The sequence below is a fragment of the Centruroides vittatus genome, unplaced genomic scaffold (genome assembly GCF_030686945.1).
Source record: "Centruroides vittatus isolate TY-2023 unplaced genomic scaffold, ASM3068694v2 contig_549, whole genome shotgun sequence".
Taxonomy (NCBI): domain Eukaryota; kingdom Metazoa; phylum Arthropoda; class Arachnida; order Scorpiones; family Buthidae; genus Centruroides; species Centruroides vittatus.
In genome coordinates, this window is record NW_027122325.1 from 3888861 (window position 1) to 3908599 (window position 19739).

A 19739-nucleotide genomic window follows, 5' to 3' on the forward strand; every position below is an offset into this window, starting at 1 on the left:
TTCTCCTCCTACAAACTTAGCAAATTCTATTATAACACTGATTATGGCCATATACTTTTTTGACAAGTGTTTAATGTTAAATGCTTTGCTTCTTTGAGAATAAACCTATGGTTTCAATACAGTTCACAGTTGAAAAATATTTTCGTGCTCCATCACTTTAATAGATCGAGAATTAATTTTTAAAAAAATTCATTATGACAGTTTCCTGATGTAATTATGAGGTCCATTCTCTTTTTTTATGTGGCAATTTCCAGTCCTAAGCAGTCAGCCTACATGAACCTCATTTAATTATTTTAATATCTCTTTTGAAAGGGTGAACACTACAGGTTCCAACAGAGTGGTTACACACACAATTTGGTCAATAATCTATTTGTTTTTTTGGGCTTTTATCAGCAATTTCTGTTTGGTGCTTAGTCCAAATTTGGGAAGAAGTTTTGTTTTTCCCCAAAGAGATTCAAAATACTGAATAATCTCTGTAATCAGAGTTGGGATGAGTTTATTGGAAACTTTAATGGAAATATATCTATGTATGTTCTTGATACCTTTCCTTTGGAATGGTTCTGGAATAATAAAAATCCAAAGAAATTTTTATTATTCAAATTTTATTTTATATAAAAAAATTAATAAAGTTGAATTGAATTTTAAGTCTACAATTTTATGATTTAGTGAATATTTTGGACTCCACATAATGGTAGATATAATGCCATGATTAAAAAAAATATATATTGAAAAAATTACATTAAACAAAAAATATCAGTGAATTCTCTACACAAAAATTCAAAAATAGTGTTATGTGAAGTTCGCCTCAATTTTCTAATCATGTTTTATATAAGTATTGTCTTGTGTGAAGATTGCCACATTTCTGTAATTGTGATACAGTGAAACTGTTTTGTAGCAGTACCATGTTATATAAAGGTTATTTGTATTTTTATTTAAGTGTGGTTATATAATATAGATTCAATTATAGCTTATTTAAATTTAAATTTTTTTGGAATAGCTAAAAAGTTTTATTAATATGTTTTGCTTACAGTGTCTTGAAGCAGCCTCGGTAAGTTTTAAATTTAAAATATTTAAATTTATTTTTATTTTATATAGTTTAAAATGTATTTTATAAGTATAGCAATAATTTATAAAAAAATATTTTAGTATTAGTCTAATTAAGATTTTACAAATAAAATCTCAACTTCATAAAACAATGAGCTTAACTTTTCTTAGTTTTCTTAGGTTTCTATGCATGGAGAGCTAAAAATGTAACTTTTTAATAGTTAAATTTTAAATATAAGTATGAGAAAATATTTTTTGGACGGATCAATTTTATTCACTTACTATGGAAAGTTATTTATTATATATATACAGTAAAGTTTCACAAACTTGATTTAATATGGACTGAGAAGGTGATGAATTATTGAAAGTAATGAGTTTTATGGTATAGTGATGATGCTACTGTAAATAATGGAATTTTCATAAACATATATGTGCAAATTCATATACAAATATTAACAATGTACCATTAGAGAGTATTTCTATTTGTTGTTAAATTTTAACTTAAAAAAATAATGGTTATTTAGTAACTACTTTTGAGTTAATGACACTCACTTTTGGCATTTTACGTTGACATCGTGGTAAACAGGTTATATTCTTTGTTGACACACAGAATTAATGCTATTATCAAGTGTTGCCAGAGAAGAATGACACATTCTAGTGGTAAAAATTAGATTGCATGTATTTTTTTTAATGACATGACTAGTTTTATGGAATGTTGAGTTATTGAGAGTTGAGTTTCTGGGACTTCACTGTATATAATAATTTAAATAAATTATTATTTTAACATATTGTGTATGTATGTATGTATAGGGTGTAAAAAACTGGCACACTTAAACTGGAACTATATACTAAACCAACAACTTGACACTTAAATGCAAATTCCAGCAAATAATGAACAAATAAAATTTAATGTTCAAACCTTTTCGGTTGTCTTTCAGAGGCCTTCATCAAGAACGAATGCATGAAACAGAAAAAAACTATTTTCAATTTTCTATTTTCAAAAGATAGACCTGTTTTTTTGTTTCGTTCATTCATTCCTGATGAGGGCCTCTGAAAGATGGCCAAAAACGTTTGAACATTAAATTTTATTTCTTCATTATTTGCTGGAATTTGCATTTAGGTATCAAGTTGTTGATTTATGTATAGGGTGTTTCAAAAAGAATATAAACTTTGAAAGCATGTAAAATTTTAATTTGAAGACTTACAAAATCAGTTTAGGTGTTAATTTGTAGCAAAACACATGAAGTTTGTCTTATGTAGTGCAGAAATGTATGAGACATTCCTGTATAACATTATCTTCAGTTATGAGTCAATATTTTATCTCAGTGGTAAAGCAGACATTCACAACTGCAGGATTTGGGACTTTCAATTCAAAAAATATTTGTGGAACATGTTTGTGACCATCTAAAAGTGAATATGTTTTGTACTATTAGCAGAGATAAAGTGTATAGTTCTTTATCCATGAGGAAACCATCAACAATATTGTTACATCTGAATATGCTAGAAAATTTTTTATTCCACAGTTAAGTGACTATGAAAAAGAAGGAAGCATGCACTTTCAGCAAGACAAGTGCATCACCTCACTACCATACATATGTTCAAAATTTACATAATAAGCATTTCTTTGCTTGGCCATGTTATTGGCCTGCTTGGTCAATAACGTGGCCATCTTGTTTCCGAGATTTGACACTTTTCAATTTTTTCTTCTGGAGTTTCACTAAAGATTTAGTGTTTATTCCAACCTTGCCTGCAAATCTAGCTGATCACAAAACTCAAATCACCATCACCATTGAAGTTACTGAAATGATAATAAATATGCTACTTTGAGTTTAGCAAGAAATTGAATTCAAGTGAGATGTCTATTGAATTAATGGTGTTCACATAAAACAAAATGATTGTTTGAGGTAATATTTGATTTGTTTTGTTATAAATTAACACATTAACTGATTATGTAAATATTCTCATTAAGATCTCATTTGTTTAATGAAAGTTTTTGTTTTTGGCCTAGCCAAATCCATAATGGGATTGATTAAACAGGCCCTCTTAGTGCCCATAAGGTTTTCATCTTGTGGGCACTAAGATGGCCTGTTTAATCAATCCCATTATGGATTTGGCCAAGTCCACAATAGAGAGGCTGGGTGGTGTAGGACAGACCTGACAAATACACCATTCTCAAAAAATTTGTAGAGTCAAAAAACTCTATGAATTTTTTTGACTCTACAGGATTGATTTGTCCAGATTCAATCCTGGGTCACCCAGAGCAGTAGGCTGTCACCCTAACCACTCAGTCATCTGTCTGTCTGTCTATGTTTTTAAAATTGTAAAGTTTATTTTGAATCATGCTGTAAATGTAAAAATTAACATATTTTAAATTTATTTAGAACAGTACTTTATCAAGTTAAAATGCATGAAATGGATATTTCTTTAACACCTATTCCATTACCTCCACAAAGCAGAATTAAAGAGGTTTGTATTCATTTGTATCTGTTATACTTTGTTTTTATATATATTTAAAAAAATATAAATTTACAATTTAGTAGACATAAAACATTATCTTAAATTAAAATCATTATTAAATCAATGGCAGTTATTTCAGTAATTAATGAGTTGCAAATAAAAATAAGCATCTAATGAATAAATATCATAATTTGTTGATTTTTGCATGTAGTGAAATTTCAAATTAATAAGTTTTAATTTTTCTTTCAGGTAGCTTTGAGTACTACTCATACAATAGCTTTAACATATGATCTCTTGGCTTATACATGGGGTGATGGTAGGAAAGGTCAACTTGGACATGGTATGCTAGAAATTTGGAGACATAAACCACAATGTGTTGATGCTCTTAAAGGAAAAAGTATCATTAAGTAATTTTGTATATGCAATCATTTATAATTTTATTATTTAATGTAAAACTATACGAACTATTCTGCTCCATCTTCTAAATACAAAAAACAGACTGTTTTATTCAGAAAATTTTTATATGCAGATTCAGAAGGAAGTGCTTTTGCTGAATGTGTATGTGTAAAAATTCTCTGAATACAGCAGTCCATTTTTTTGTACTTAACTGTTAAAACTGTTCCATATTAAATTAATTGAAATCAGTTAATGTAGTTTAACATATATATAATTTATATGTAATCTAACTCTCTGTACGTATCATATATGCTGGTACAGTGCGTGTGAGCTCTCTTTATCCATGATTTAAAAGCCGTTAATTTTAGGTGTTCCGGGTCTGATGAATTCCTGGGAATGATGTAAGGTTGATAAGCCGGCTTGCGGTATACTTTCGTTACTATGTGATCCTCTCTACATATGATCTCCAAGTCAAGGAAATTAACCTGTCACTCACTTTCTTGTTCTAGCTTCAGTGTGAGACCATAGGAATTATCGTTGACCATGTTTATGAAACGGTTTATATTCTGCTTATTCTTCCACAAAATATATAATTTATAACTTAACTGTAGCAATCTTGCTTCTCAATTAATTAAATATAACTATATATTTGTTTATGACTTATTACACCATGTATTTTACTACTACACCACTATATATGTTAGTTTAGGACTTATTACACCATGTATTTTAGGAGACTTATTTGGACTTTTTATTTTTTATTAAATTCTAACTCCAATATGTACATTTCAGGTTTTCCTCTTCTTCAGTTGGAGTAATACATTGGAGTAAAAGATTGTAAAAGAAATTTAATAAAATGTATTGTCCAAAAAAATTTCCTGAAAACAGTATGATAAGTCCTAAACTAATAGCCAAATATGTAGTTATATAGGGAAAGATAAAATAGGAAAAAAGGACAAGAAGCTATTATAATAAATAAAAATATAGATATATCTTTTTATAAAAATTCTTTATGGTATTAAATCTATAGTATGTCAAAAGGTTTCAGACTTAAGGACCTAAGTTTTCAGTCAGTTTTTGAGGTTTATAATTACTTTTAGAAGCTCCTTAAAACTTTTATTAGTTTTTTTGTTATTCTGAAAATATATTTTTTTTTAGTTAAGAATATAGAAAATCATATAAATGATATCTCTCAATATGGATATTAAATAGAACCAACAAATATTTTCATTTTTCAATGTTAAAATCAGCAACTATCTCTATGCATTAAATTTCTTTTTTCAACCCAATCTTATTATTTACATTTATCATATTTAAATTTGAGCAACTTCTGACCATAATTGTTGATTTCTTTTCAATAAATCTTTTTTCATAAAAATATCATTCACTAAAGAAGACTTTAGAGATTTCTTTAATGAATAGTATTTTTATAAAAATGAATTTACTTATAATATTCTATATTAATTTGTAATACAATTTTATGTATTTGTATTGAAAAAAATCTATATTAAAGTAAATGCAACTTTTAAAGCAACACTTCACATTTCCGCAAATTACCTATCAAATAATCAAACTCATGATTTTTAGTGCTTTCCTAAGATTCTATTTATGGTCTGCTACTTGTACAATCAACTATGAAGCAGCCTTTTTTCAAGAGGGTCTATAAACTATTAAATTCTATTTTGAATATGAAATTTATTTTGAATAATAAGATAAAGTTGTACATGACTTATGACAACCATTCCCTAAGAAAAACAATACAAAACAACCCATTAAAACACAAAAACAAACAACAACAAAAAAATAAAAAAACATAAAAAGTGTAATGATGATATATAATGATAATGTACTATAAAATATATTTACAACATTTTTTTAAATGTATTAAAATAAACAGTAATTGGTTAACATTGCCAAATAATATATCAGATTTTATCAGGCTATGTTCTAAGGCTGCTTAATAGTCAAAATCAAAACTGTTTGTCTATAGGTACACGTACCTATAGACAAACAGTTAGAAAATGCCAGAGAAAGTTGCTGTACAAAGACGTTGAAGATTCTCTGGTACGTTGGCTAAAGCAAATTCGTTCATCAAATCTTTCTGTTTTAGGGTCGTTACTGAAACAAAAACCAATGGAAATCACTGAGGTACTTGGAATAGAAACCCACTTTAGTGTCAGTAATGCATGGTCAGAGAGATACTTTGCATGTACTGTATTTTCCTAATTGTAGTTTTGTGGTTTTTTCAACTTTCTTTTAGTCGTCATATCAGATAACTTGACAGATTTCCACTTCCCCTTGGGTGTCGACTTATGTAGCCTCAACTGTACAGTACATGCAAAATCTGCTTAGCTGTAGAAAAATGTATGAGGCATCACTATAAATGTAAATTACAACAATCTGATACTTTAACATTGCCAAACAATCTGCCAGATATTATTGATCTATGAATGGCCAATATAGTTATATCTGAATTAATTAATTAATTAATTGATTAGTAGCCCTGGAAGAGAGGAACAAATGGGAGTATGAGTAGTATAACTGGCAATGAAACAGCAAGGCAAACAGGAGTTACCAATTCAAGTCCTGCCATGGGTCAATTCTTTTATTCTAGAAGAGTAAAAATTAAATTTTAAAATTAATATATTTCTAATTATTAAATTAATCACGAAATATATTAATTTTAAAATTTAATTTTTACTCTTCTAGAATAAAAGAATTGATCCATGGCAGGACTTGAATTGGTAACTCCTGTTTGCCTTGCTATTTCATTGCCAGTTATACTACTCATACTCTCATTTGTTCCTCTCTTCCAGGGCTACTAATCAATTAATTAATTAATTCAGATATAACTATATTGGCCATTCATAGATCAATAATATCTGGCAGATTGTTTGGCAATGTTAAAGTATCAGATTGTTGTAATTTACATTTATAGTGATGCCTCATACTTTTTTCTACAGCTAAGCTAAGCAGATTTTGCATGTACTGTACAGTATTAATTAATGTAGACAATTTTAGATGTAAATTTTAACTGTAAATAACTTTGAATTTCCCTTTTCCATGATAAATAAAAGTGTGAGAACGGGGAGGTTGGTGGAGATCGTGTCTCCCTTTTCTTCTTTCTCCCTTGTCAAGGATAGCTGTTACATTGCCGGCGCGTTACGCGTTACGTGAGTGGATAAGAGGTGAGATGGGGACGACGATAAGGCGAAAGCGATATTTGCGACAAAGAGGAGACCATTTAACAATAAAAACAAGGTTTATTGAAAGTAACAAAGAACACAAATACAAAATCTGACTAAATTCCCGAAGTCGCATAGGGTTCGAGAGAGAGAGCTTACAGTTCAGTTCATACTTCTTAATTCGTTTCCTTAGAGTTAGTCAGCACTTGGATATCCACGAAGGGTAGATAAGTATCCGAATATGGCACAGTTTTATAAGTCACAACTGAGCGCAGAGACGATAGGACAGTAGGTCCGAGTGGTGACGATGTCTGATGGCGGTTTGTCCGGCAGATGATCAGAGACTCCCCAGAGGGGGGGGAAGGAGTGGCTTTTATAGCTTTTGGCTGGGGAAATCGGTCATGTGATCGAGGGTGGATGGCGATTGGGGTCATAGGTGTTCCTGGGACCAAAAATATATGACGAGTTCGGACGTTAACTATAAACTTAGGTTGCAAGACGATCTGGATACAGTTTAAGAACAAAGGATTGTTGACAGTTATATGGCCGGGAATGCATATTTTCTCGTCCAGGACCGTTTTTAGACAGGATGTTTATATCCAAGACTGTTTTTAGGCAGGATGTTTTTAATAGGAAAATTTTTTTCTTTAATAAAGGGAACGATTATTAAAAATTATTAAAATTCTGTACCTTTGAGTGTCAAAGGTACAGAATATATTAGTATATAGTACTAAATATTCTTTCCTAAATATTCTGTGTTGAAATTAGGGTGCTTTTTATATGCCTTTGTATCTTATATCTTATGTGCTATAAAATATGTAATTATATTCATATAAATAGATACTTATACAATGTTTTTTTTTTGTTTATATACAACTGCATTAAGTTGATTTTTTGACATTTCGTTAATAAATTGAAACTAAACATCTATCATCACAAGTTTGCTTTATTTACTTCATTTTTTAAACTGTAAATTGTAGAAATTTATTTTGTAATGTATTAATTAAAGTAACATTTACATACAATTTAAAATATTATATAGTATTTGCAAATTTAGTGAATCCTGGCACCATATTGTCAACTATTGAGAAATGAAATTGCCTTTTCTGGAAGCCAAAGTTTATTAGTATATAAGTAACATTGTTAATCTGTCTTTGGTTAACATTATCTTATATATATGAATGTTCAAAACTGGAACATTTGTTACAAACTTATTACAAATCAACTAACAAGATTTAAATTGTAAATTAATAGTATTTACACTTGAAATAAAAGTAACAATACAAATTGTTTAAATATAAACCTAATGTCAAAACATTTTAAATTAATTTTGAAAATAATTTAAAAGTGCTAATTAATAACAAGCAGGTATGAAAACATAGTTAGTAAAAGTAAAGTGTTAAGAGGAGTGTTTAATAACAGGAAAGGGTTAAATATTTCAAATTATTTAAATTTAGAAATAAAATGTGTCTTGAGATTGACTAAGAGGACAGTAGTAAAATAAACTTTTGTGTAATGTTTTTTAAACAGTAACTGGATGAACAAAACAGAATTTTAGCACCTTAATGAATGACTTAACTATTAAAATCCATCAAGCTTTTACCAAATATGGAAGCTCTTTTTTTGTTTGAGTGAGTTGGCTGCAGAGGAACATAATGTTTTTTAATCATATTGCTTCATTTCCATTTTATTTATTAAATAATAAAATATATAATAATTGTTAATTCATATAGAGAGATAATAACTGGTGGAAAATGGTATGAATATTGCATGGGCAGTGATGTCCTTTCCAGTGATTTTTCTGTTTTGTGAATTGGAACTGTTAATTGAAAAAATAATCTTCACTAATCAGAATAATGAATTTCTCAAAATAAGAAGGAAAGAGACTTAGACATGGCAGATATGAAGAATAAATTTCTAATTATATTCTTATAATTGTTATACAGTGGAACCTTGGTATACGTCTGCTTTAGAATACATCCTGTTTGGACGAAACAAATTTTGCTCGGTATACGATTTTTGTTCAGTATACAACTTAATTCAATTATACGCACTATCTATGAACAAGTAGCACTATCAGTGTACTAGACCAGACTAGACGTTCGTGGTTTCACGGTTTATAACTTTGTTAAATTTCTTCTGATTTTAATTTGTAAGTAAAATTTTATTATTTTTATTAATCATGAATTGCAAAAAGGCAAATGAAAAGCAACAGAAAACTAAAAAAATGACTAGAATCACAATGGAACTGAAAAAAGAGATTGTTGAGAAATATGAAGGTGGCATGGGTGTTCGAGATTTAACTGTTGCATACCGTATTCCAAGAACGACGATATCGACAGTCGTGAAAAATAAAGACATTATTAAATCTGCTAACGTTACGAAAGGGGTTAAATCAATTTCTAAACAGATTATTAGTATTAAGGAGAGTTTGGTTTGATTTGATTTTAATTTAATGATTTAAATAATATAATACAATATACTGTAATAACTTTAAAAATCTATAATAAAATTTATTTTTTTATTAATGTGCTCAAACAGTGTTTAAATTATTTTACAACCCCATTAATATATCATATCAAGAGTGTTTTTTTTAACATGAGAACGGATTAATCAATTTTACATTACTTCTTATGGGAAAGGTTGGTTTGGTATACGTCCTATTCGGTATAAGTCCAAACATCGGGAACGGATTAAGATTGTATACCGAGGTTCCACTGTAATTTGTAATATATATATGTTTTATATATAAATAGACAAAGTGGACATTAAAAGTGATTTGCTGTTATCCACCATCATCATATTTCAACAACAAAGATTTGTATGATTGCTCATTTCACAGTTCTTGTTTTGCAAGACCACTGGAAATCAAAATTGGATATGTGAATATAAACTGTTTTTCACATTCTTCTTTCACTTTTGATAACAAAAATCAATCTGAACTAAATTTAGAGTTCTACATGGTGAGAATGAGAGAATACGTTTATTTTAATATTCATTAAAATTATTCTTATGTACTTTATTTGTTTATTAATATTATTTTGTAAATCAAAATGAATGAAGTAATGTGAAAAAAAATTTTATTATTTCATAGATATTTGTATCTTGGACACACAAAGTTTAGAAGATTTTCACTTATTTTATAATTACATTTACAATGAAGTGAAATATAAAAACCATGTTTTAATCTTTGAAATGAGACTTTTTAAAATGCATACCAGTAAGTAACATAGCTTTCCTTGGCTACTGCAGAGGTGTGGGATATATAGTAGGGCAGGTTATGTAAAGGTTTTGTTTTCATCTATCAGTGATCTTTGTGGATATATTTTATTGCAGGTTATATGCTTTACAGGTTATACATATGAAACTATGGTAATAATTTTTCTTATATGTTGATTTTTACAATTCTTTTATTGAAGGGTTTGTGCAGGAGAAGGTTTCAGTGTATTTACTTGTGATAATGGTATAGTTATGACATGTGGTGATGGTAGTCTTGGCTGTCTTGGTCATGGTGACTTAAGTAGTTGTTTGAAACCAAAACTGATAGAAAAGTTATTAAGGTTTGTATTGAATTTGCAGTTACAGAATGAAATATTTTTTATTCAGAAAAAGTAATAAATTAATTTCTCTGTATATTTTATAGTGTTGATGTATCAACTGTGTGTTGTGGTCCACATCATGTTGTTGTTGTGGGAGGTGATGGTGAAGCTTATGCATGGGGTTGTGGAAATGGTGGTCGTCTTGGAATTGGAAAAGAAGATGACTGGTATGATTTGAGTTTTCTTTTTGAATTATTTGTAAAATTTTTGTTTTATTTTATAAATAAGATATTTAGAAAAAATACAGTTAAATTACTGTTTGTATATTTGATTTTATTTTAGAAATATCACAACATAAATAATATAAAATCATTTGATGAAAGTAAAGACTTACTTTATTTTCTTTTTAGTTTTAAAACTAATGATTTACATGTTGTTAATTCTATATAATGGTTTTTTTTAATTATATATCACACTTTTATTTTAACACAGATTATTTCATAAGATGTTTTATTTTATGTTTTAAAATGCAAGTTTCAGTGATGAGCTACACTTTGAACATTCAAATAGCACTGTTAGAATGTTTTTGAAAAACTATTCTTTACACACAGTAAAAATACATTTTTTATATATTTTGATTTTTGTCAAGTATCATATGATATTAGATGCAATAAGTAAAAATAACACACACATGCATTTTTAAAATTTGTATTATTCCAAAAATAGAATGTTGTAAAAACCATTTTTAGAATAAAATATTTTACTTCATAATTAATGGTTCTGTGTTTGTGGTTTTCATAGTGTAGTTCCAGAAAGGATAAAGATGGCTGTGCTGGCCAAAAATACTTTTTGGCCAGCACAGCCATCCTTTTTGGCCATTTTTGGCCAGCAAAAGTTATTTTATATTTAAACATTCCAAGAACCCGATGTATTAATAATCAATCAACCATCAGCCAAATTAATTGGGCAGAAATTATGCTACAAATCTTAATTTAGAAAATATGTGATAAGAACAACTAGAGGTAAACATTAGGTGTCATCTCTTAACTAAAGTAGTAACTATAATTTAATTTTAAATTTTAGAATTTTAGAATAGTCTGGAAGAAAAGAATCAATCCAGAGTGGGAGTCTAACCCTCAACCACCGCTTACCGTGCAGTGTGCTGACCAGTTACTCCTCCCTTCATGTATTTTCTAAATTAATGTTTGTAGCATAATTTCTGCCCAATTAATTTGGTTGATCCTTGTTTTATTTTGATAAAATAAAATAAGAAATTGCAGTATTTAAATTCTTATTGCTTTAGAAGGATAAACTAATTATTTGTTTTTATATACAGTTGAGTTTTACTTTATATCTTTATTTATAAGTTGTTATATCAACTAAGGGCTGTCCATGAATGACATCTGCACTGGAAGAGGAAGAGGGGATTATTACAAGTTGGATAAGGGGAGGGAAGAGTTGAGCTTTAGTGGGCATCTGTTTATTTCATTAAATTTTATACAGGTTACACATTTTATTACATTTATTTCAGAATTTCTTTTATGTTTCATTTCTATTTACACTATCTATCATTCATAATGTGATAAAGGTTTTCAGGGGAGTTGAGTTTTGTTGGACGTCTGAAGAGAGGAAAGTGGATTACAGAAACTTGGACAAACTGGGACAAGAGGGGGAAGGGGAGTAAAAATTTTCAAAAAAAAATGGGACGCAATTGATGGACAGGTCTTTATGCTATAAAAAAATAGCTTACATGTTATTCTCCAAAAAATTAATAGATATTTCTAAAATATCTGTAAGGTTTAAATAGTTTGAGAAAAAATGAAATAGGAGCAGTGATAGGAATGAACACACATCTACACCAATAATTAGTTTTATAATGCATTGAATAATAACAATTGAAAAATATATTTATTTTTATCTTCAAATTTTGTTAAAACATCATTAAGTAATAAATAAATAAATAAAATAAAAATCAAATTATAGTTTTTCTAGTTTTTTTGATAAGTGGCAAAATGATTTTATTTAGGTTTAATTTTTAAGCAGTTTTATATTTGATAGCTAGAATTAAAAAATCTTTTAATCTTTCTTGTTCTATACTATTTCATATGTAGCTTTTAATTAATTTTAACTCATTGCATGATGTTTTTGCTCTAACACTTCTAAAAGGAAAGAAAACTAAATACATACATGCAAGAATATTATAAGAAAATGAAGCAATCTTCTCAGTGATATAATTATAATTCTGAGTTTCCTTTCAATAAATTTTTGAAGGAATAATTAATGAAAGCAATATTTCTGTGTTAACTTTTAAGAAATCTCTTTCCATGAAACTATACACGGTTTTTATTCAACCTCTGATGGTCCATAAAACAAAGACAAGTGTAAATAACAAAACGAATTTATTACCAAAAGTTAGATACAAATGTGGTTACTTTTTGAATAATCACCATGAAGATTGCGGCATTTGTCTATCTGTGAGATGAGCTTTGAAATCTCCTCTTCAGAGAATGTTGCCCTCAGGGATTGAAATGGGCCTTAATGTTGTTTTTAAGATCATCATTAGTCTCAAACCTCCACCCTGTTAACCAAGTTTTCAGTTCAGGAAAGAGGTGGAAGTCTTCACACATTAAAGGTGTGAAGACTGTCACCTTTCAGACTTCTACCTAGCTTGGAACTTTTTAAACACCCAGCATACAGCCTCGATTTAGTGCCGAGCGACTTCTATCTCTTTCCTGAACTGAAAACTTGGCTAGCAGGGCAGAGGTTTGAGACTAATGACAATCTTCAAAACAATGTTAAGGCCCATCTCAAGTCACTGGTGGCAGCATTCTTTGAAGAGGGGTTGCAAAGCTCTTCTGCAGATAGCAAATGCCTGAATCTTCACAGTGATTATGTTGAAAAGTAACCATGTTTGTACCTAACTTTTGGTAATAAATTCATTTTGTTATTTACACTTGTCTGTTTTATGAACCATCGGAGGTTGGAAAAAAAACAGCCTACGTATATTATTAGAAGTAAATCAGCTAATTCTTTTGTGATATTTTCTAGTTTACTTTTTATAAAAGATATTGCATGTAACAACTGCATAAGAAAATTATTTGTCAAATTCTCAGACTAATGCTTTTGTATTAATAAAATAGTTGATAATTAAATTAAATCGCTTTTTTTTAATAAGTTAGCAATTTTAGCTTTAAATCTCAAATTAAATTAAAATTAAGATATGTAGACAACATGTTCTTGGTTATTAGTAAAAATAAAGTAAAAGAATCTTTTATACTTAATAAAGTAAATAAAATTAATAGAGATATTAAGTTTGAGATTGAAAATCTTAATAGTAAAATTAAATATTTAGATATTACAATTTTTAGGGATAAATCAGGGTTTGTTTTCACAAAATATGAAAAACCTTGAAATATTGAAAATATCATAAATAATAAGTCATATCATCTAATAGGTATTAAAAATAATTGCTTTATAATGTAAAAATGCAAAAAATATGGGGCAGAATTACTGTATTACAGGATAGGTTACATGTTCTACAGTATTCCATGCTTGTGTAAAAATAAAACAGTATATGTAGGGGAAATGGGTAGGTTTTTTGAATGTAGGTTGAACGAGCATGAAGCAGAAATAAAACTTAAGCCTGAGAATTCAGCCCTATATTTACACATTGAAGAAAGTGGTTGTGATGTAGATAAACAGAACATTAAAATATTACATACAGAAATGGACAATTATAAAAGGAAATTTATAGAACATTTTGAAATCATAAAACAAAAGAATAATGTAAATTTATATAATGGTTTGTTAATTAATACAAATTAGGGTGATGAAATACTTTGAATTGGCTAATTGCAATAGTAAAATGTGGTAGAAGGAAAGCTTTGTAACCATTAGTTGTGTCCAGAGGCAGATCTAGGTTTTTCAGTGCCTAGGGCTTATTGAAGTCCAATGGAGCCACATTTTTTGTTAGGTTAAGAATCTTTAAATTGGGGTTTAAAATTCATTTTTAATAACATCAAAATCAGAGTTGAAATATATTTATTTACAAAATCGTGTTGAATGATAAACTTTATATCTTATAAAAAAAACAAGAAATAAAGAAATATTTACATTGATTAATTACTGACCAATTATGTCACATCGATTACAGTAAAACAAATAATACTATAAATTATCATTATTATTATATTATTAATATTAACTACTTTTTACTATACAATAAGTGCTCATTGTTAATGAAAAAGTTTTAAAAATTTGTGATGATAATTCAATTTTTGTGGATCCTTGACACTTGAGGGCCCAGGGCTTAAGCCCTATTAGTCCCTATGTAGATCTGCCCTGGTTGTGTCTGTTGTCAGTTTATGGTAAAGAATTATCTGGTGTACTTTAAGATGTTAAAATAATTTTTTAAACAAGATTAATGTTACGTTCATATCTGTTACAAAAAACTTTTTTATATAAAAAATGTTACTAAATATCTTAAGTAAAGGTGTATAGAAGTTTGAATGTCTGCTTTATGTAATTGTTGATTTAAGTTTATTGTATACGTGTACTGAAGAGGGACTAAAGTCTGAAATGCATGTATGTTAAGAGTGGTAATAAAATATATTAGATCAGGGATGGGCAACCCATGGGCCTCAGGCTGCATGCAGCCCACAGTAATATTTTTTGTGGCCTGCATTGTATAAAATATGAATAAATATATCAATTTCCCAGCTCAGGGAAGTATGCAGCAAAAATTTAAATGTTATTTTCTACAACTTATGTATGTGAATAGTTTTTCTGCAATGAATTTAGTAAAAATTAAAACAAGAAACTGGTTAACAGACACATCAAAACTAATTTAAAATTAGCAGTGACTAATATTTAACCAAATATTTCCGATGTATTACGTTTAATATATAAAATTAAATAAAAGCAATGGGATCGGTTATTAATAATGGTATTATGTTTAAATCAGTTCCAGAAGCTAAATTAAGTATACCTAAACTAATATATAATTATATATGAATAAATAATTGTGATTTACCAACATTTTTTCCCTCTTTTCTCTTGTATGCAGCCTGTGTCAGTTCAAAAGTTTGAAATGCGGCCCTTACATAGAAAAAGGTTGTCTATCTCTGTATTAGACGATATTCTTGCTTGTTTAGACCTTGTCTTTTGGAAGAAATGTGACTGTTTACATAAGGAATTGAAAAATATGTTACTTAGTTTTCTAAATTTACTAAGTATTTCTGGATTAATTCATAATTTTACATTTAAAAAATTTAAGCAATCAAAAAATTTGTGATATTTCTGCAAATCTTATGATAATTTGTAAGTTTATGGCAACTAGTCTTATAGGATGTTTACTTTAAAAAATTGTTCAACACTATTAAATTATGGGTGTTTACATTGTTATTAAAATTATGTTCAGTTTTAGATTGTTATTTTACAGAAAAATTTGCAGATATATCCAATTTTTGGCACATAGGAATATAATAAATTTATTTTTTTAATTTTATTTAATTTCTTAATCAATTTTTTAGAATATCTTGATTAGAAATTCTATTTTTATAATTAAATAATATAATATAATTTATATAAAAAATATTCATTACTAAAAGTCAATATATTCAAAATTAAAATTTATGAATTCTATTTTCAGGAAAATAGACTAAATTTAAAATTTTTAGTTAAAAACTATTTAGTATAAAATTATTTTAAAGTGTGTTTTTTAACATACACTGAACTTCCTATTATTCATACTAATTAATGCATGGGTTTGTATGGAAAATTGGAAAACATAGATAATCCAAAATAATCCTCTAAACTATAAACAAAACTATTGAGATTTTAAATGAACTACAGTATATATACAGTTTAACTCTATTATTGTATAAATTTAAATTTTACATTTCTATATATAATTCTTACTTTTTTTTCAAATTACTGTATTTTAATTTTAGGACTAGTAGGATATTTTTTCAAATCTACTGTTTATAGTGCCAACTTTGCCTACTACAAAATGATATTCTAGGATAATGATTCACCTCCTTTCCATTCCTTAGAATTGACAATTGAGGAAGGAAAGAAAAGCTGAATGTTGCTTATAATACTTTGTCATTTTACAGTAATTCTAATATTTTGATAATGCACAGATAATCCTCAAAATGGATAATTGGGAGTTCAGTGTAATTTAATTTATTATGAATATCTCAATGTTAATTCTTTACAGTTGTTCTCCAACTCCTGTTCAACTTGCAGATGATATTTTTGTTAAAAGTGTATATTGTGGTATAAATGGAACAATGTTTGTAACTGAAACTGGTTCTGTACTTGCATGTGGAAGAAATGACTATAATAAATTAGGATTAAATGAACCATCAGGATTTCTTATGCAAATGAAACATTTAATGATTAAGGTAAGGTTTATATTGAATAAAGCTTAATCAAATATAAAATACATATATTTCCAACCATTACATGGCAATGCAATTTAAAACTAAATGACAACTTAATAAAGTAATCTTAAAATAGAAACACATTAGACCAGTTGTAAACAATCTGTAGCCTGTTGGCCATGTGGCCCATGAAATCTTAATATGCAGCCCCGGAGCTTTGGCAATATCATTTTATTTTCCTGTTTTCTGCTTTGTGCCATTATACAAGGTGTGGCAGAAAAGTAATGAGACTAATTTTTTTTGCAACAATTTTATTTTATTTTTTATACATTAATGATATCTCCTTCAAAGTAGTTCCCTTGGGCAGCTATACATCGGTGGAGGCTTTGTTGCCAGTTTTCTAGCAGTGCTGGAAGGCTTCAACTGGAATTGCCTGCAGCAACACGGTGATGCTCCTTTGAATGTTATTGGCAGTACCAAGATGACATCCTTTCAAATGGATTTTGATCTTGGGAACAAAAACAAGTCACACAGACTGAGATCAGGCAAATAGGGGACCTGGGGAACCAGACCTGGGGACAGAAAAAGAAACTTTTGTAACCACAAAAGTTTCTTTTTCTATCAAAAATTGGTTGATGGAGATGGCCGTGTGACAGGAGGAGTTGTCATGGTGGAGCATCCAAGTGTCCACAATGTCCCATCTGACTCAAAGCACCCTTTTTATAACCCTTTCAAGGAGCCCTCACTTGTTCCACACTTTCCACAGTTCTTGATGTTGAATGCCTCCTCAAGTGAGGTTTGTCTTCTACTGCTTCTAGACCCTCCAAAAAATGTTTTGTGCCACCAAAAAACTTGTGCTCATGTTAAGGAATGTTCCCTATAGGCTTGTTGCAACTTTTCATAGGTCAAACTTGTGAGTTGACGAGCTTAACACAAAATTTGATGGCACACCATTGCTCCAAATTTTGCTATTCCATTTCCTTAATGCAATACAAAAAACAATACTTCACTTATCATGCTCTCTAGGATCATGTAGTTACTGTACGAGGTTGAAACTGCTACTGAGCGTCTAGGATTGACTTAGGTACAAGCTATGTGAAAAGGAAGTCTGCAGTGTTGCCAGATCGCTCTCAGTGATGCCAATCTCATTACTTTTCTGCTACACCTTGTATAACCCTAATTAATCTGATGTTTATGATGAAGAAGAACATTCAAACTAATCTTGACCAGTAAAAGATGAGAATAAACTATATATTATTAATTTACAAAAAACAGCTCATTAGATTTGTAAATTAGTGATATAGGCAAGAAGCTTTTTAATATATATATATATATATATATATTTAGTAATATATATATATATATAATATATATATTACTAATTTGCATATTATTAGCATATATTATTTTAATAGCTAAGATACTGATAGTTATGGTATATGTTGGTATGTTAAAAAGCCTTTATCTACACGAGAAAAAATGTTTGCAGTCTATTAGAAGCCTACAAAGTTCACTTGTGGCCAGCATCTCAAAAAGTGGTTGCTTATAACTGCACTAGGTGTTTTCTGCTGTTATCTATGGCAGAAAAACATGTTTTAGTCAGTTTTCTGATTCCTTTCCTGAACATATAACATTATTTAGTGCTATCTAGAAATGTTATATCCTCTTGTTGCCATATTATTGAAGAATAAAATGTTCCTGGTAACATTTTAATGACTACATTTTAATGACATTTGCAAATGATTACTTTGATTGGCTTGTGTCATATGCAGAAACAGTAAAATTGAACAGTGTGAAATTCTGTTTTCAGCTCTTTTGGTTGCAAATAATATCTTTTTTCTGTTATAAAGTGCTTTTTTCTTATTAAAGCATTATAAAGTGCTCAGAAAACACTAGTGTGTCCCTACCTTTACTTTTGATTTGAACTAAATCTTTGGTTTTATTGACAATATTATTTATAAACTTGTTGCCATTATATATATCATAAAATAACTGCCATTATATATATCATTATAACATGGACAAATAATAATAAAACCATGAATTGCAAGGTATTAAAATTATATAATGTAATAATGGGCTTGAGAAATAGCAACAAATTCAAAAAAACTAGATTAAGAATATAATTAAAATAGTCAAATCAAGTTGTCAAAAATAGTCGAGTCAAATCAGATATGTCGGTTATATATCTAGGCTGCCAGGGAAAAAGAGTACAAGTCAGAAAATGGTCAAAATAAGAAAAGTCCACGGCCGGAGTCCTGGAAGGAATTTCAATCTTTTGGTCTAAGTAGTTTAAGTCAGAATTAAATTTAATTCTGACTTAAACTACTTAGACCAAAAGATTGAAATTCCAGGACTCCGGCCGTGGGCTTTTCTTATTTTGACCATTTTCTGACTTGTACTCTTTTTCCCTGGAAGCCTAGATATATCATATATAAATACAAACATCTGTAGCCCTATGGTTAAATTAAAGCCAAATGATTGCCAGATTAGATCAGGCCTATATTACTGCTACTAATAATAATTAAATGCTAAGTAATTTGGCCTAGAGGTAGGCATTAAAGAAGAAAATAGAAAATATAACTTCATTCGTGCAGGTATATGATGTAAATGATAAAGATGCTTCTTGACATATTGCATTATATTTTTCACTAGATAATATTTTCATAAATAACTGTTTATTAGATTTTATGTGATCATAAAAGTTATTACAGCAATATTTAGAATTGGAT

General features: G+C 28.7%; 1 protein-coding gene across 2 annotated transcripts in view; it reads left to right on the forward strand.

Annotated features, from left to right (window-relative positions):
* LOC136978713 (uncharacterized) overlaps positions 1 to 19739 on the forward strand; it is a 101802-nt gene that overhangs the window by 33377 nt on the left and 48686 nt on the right. For both annotated transcript variants that reach the window (XM_067274492.1, XM_067274493.1), the window contains exons 13-18: positions 1031 to 1048; positions 3426 to 3510; positions 3751 to 3908; positions 10502 to 10642; positions 10726 to 10848; positions 16842 to 17028. In XM_067274492.1, the coding sequence (XP_067130593.1) occupies positions 1031 to 1048; positions 3426 to 3510; positions 3751 to 3908; positions 10502 to 10642; positions 10726 to 10848; positions 16842 to 17028 (712 nt within the window). The remainder of the gene's footprint in view (positions 1 to 1030; positions 1049 to 3425; positions 3511 to 3750; positions 3909 to 10501; positions 10643 to 10725; positions 10849 to 16841; positions 17029 to 19739) is intronic.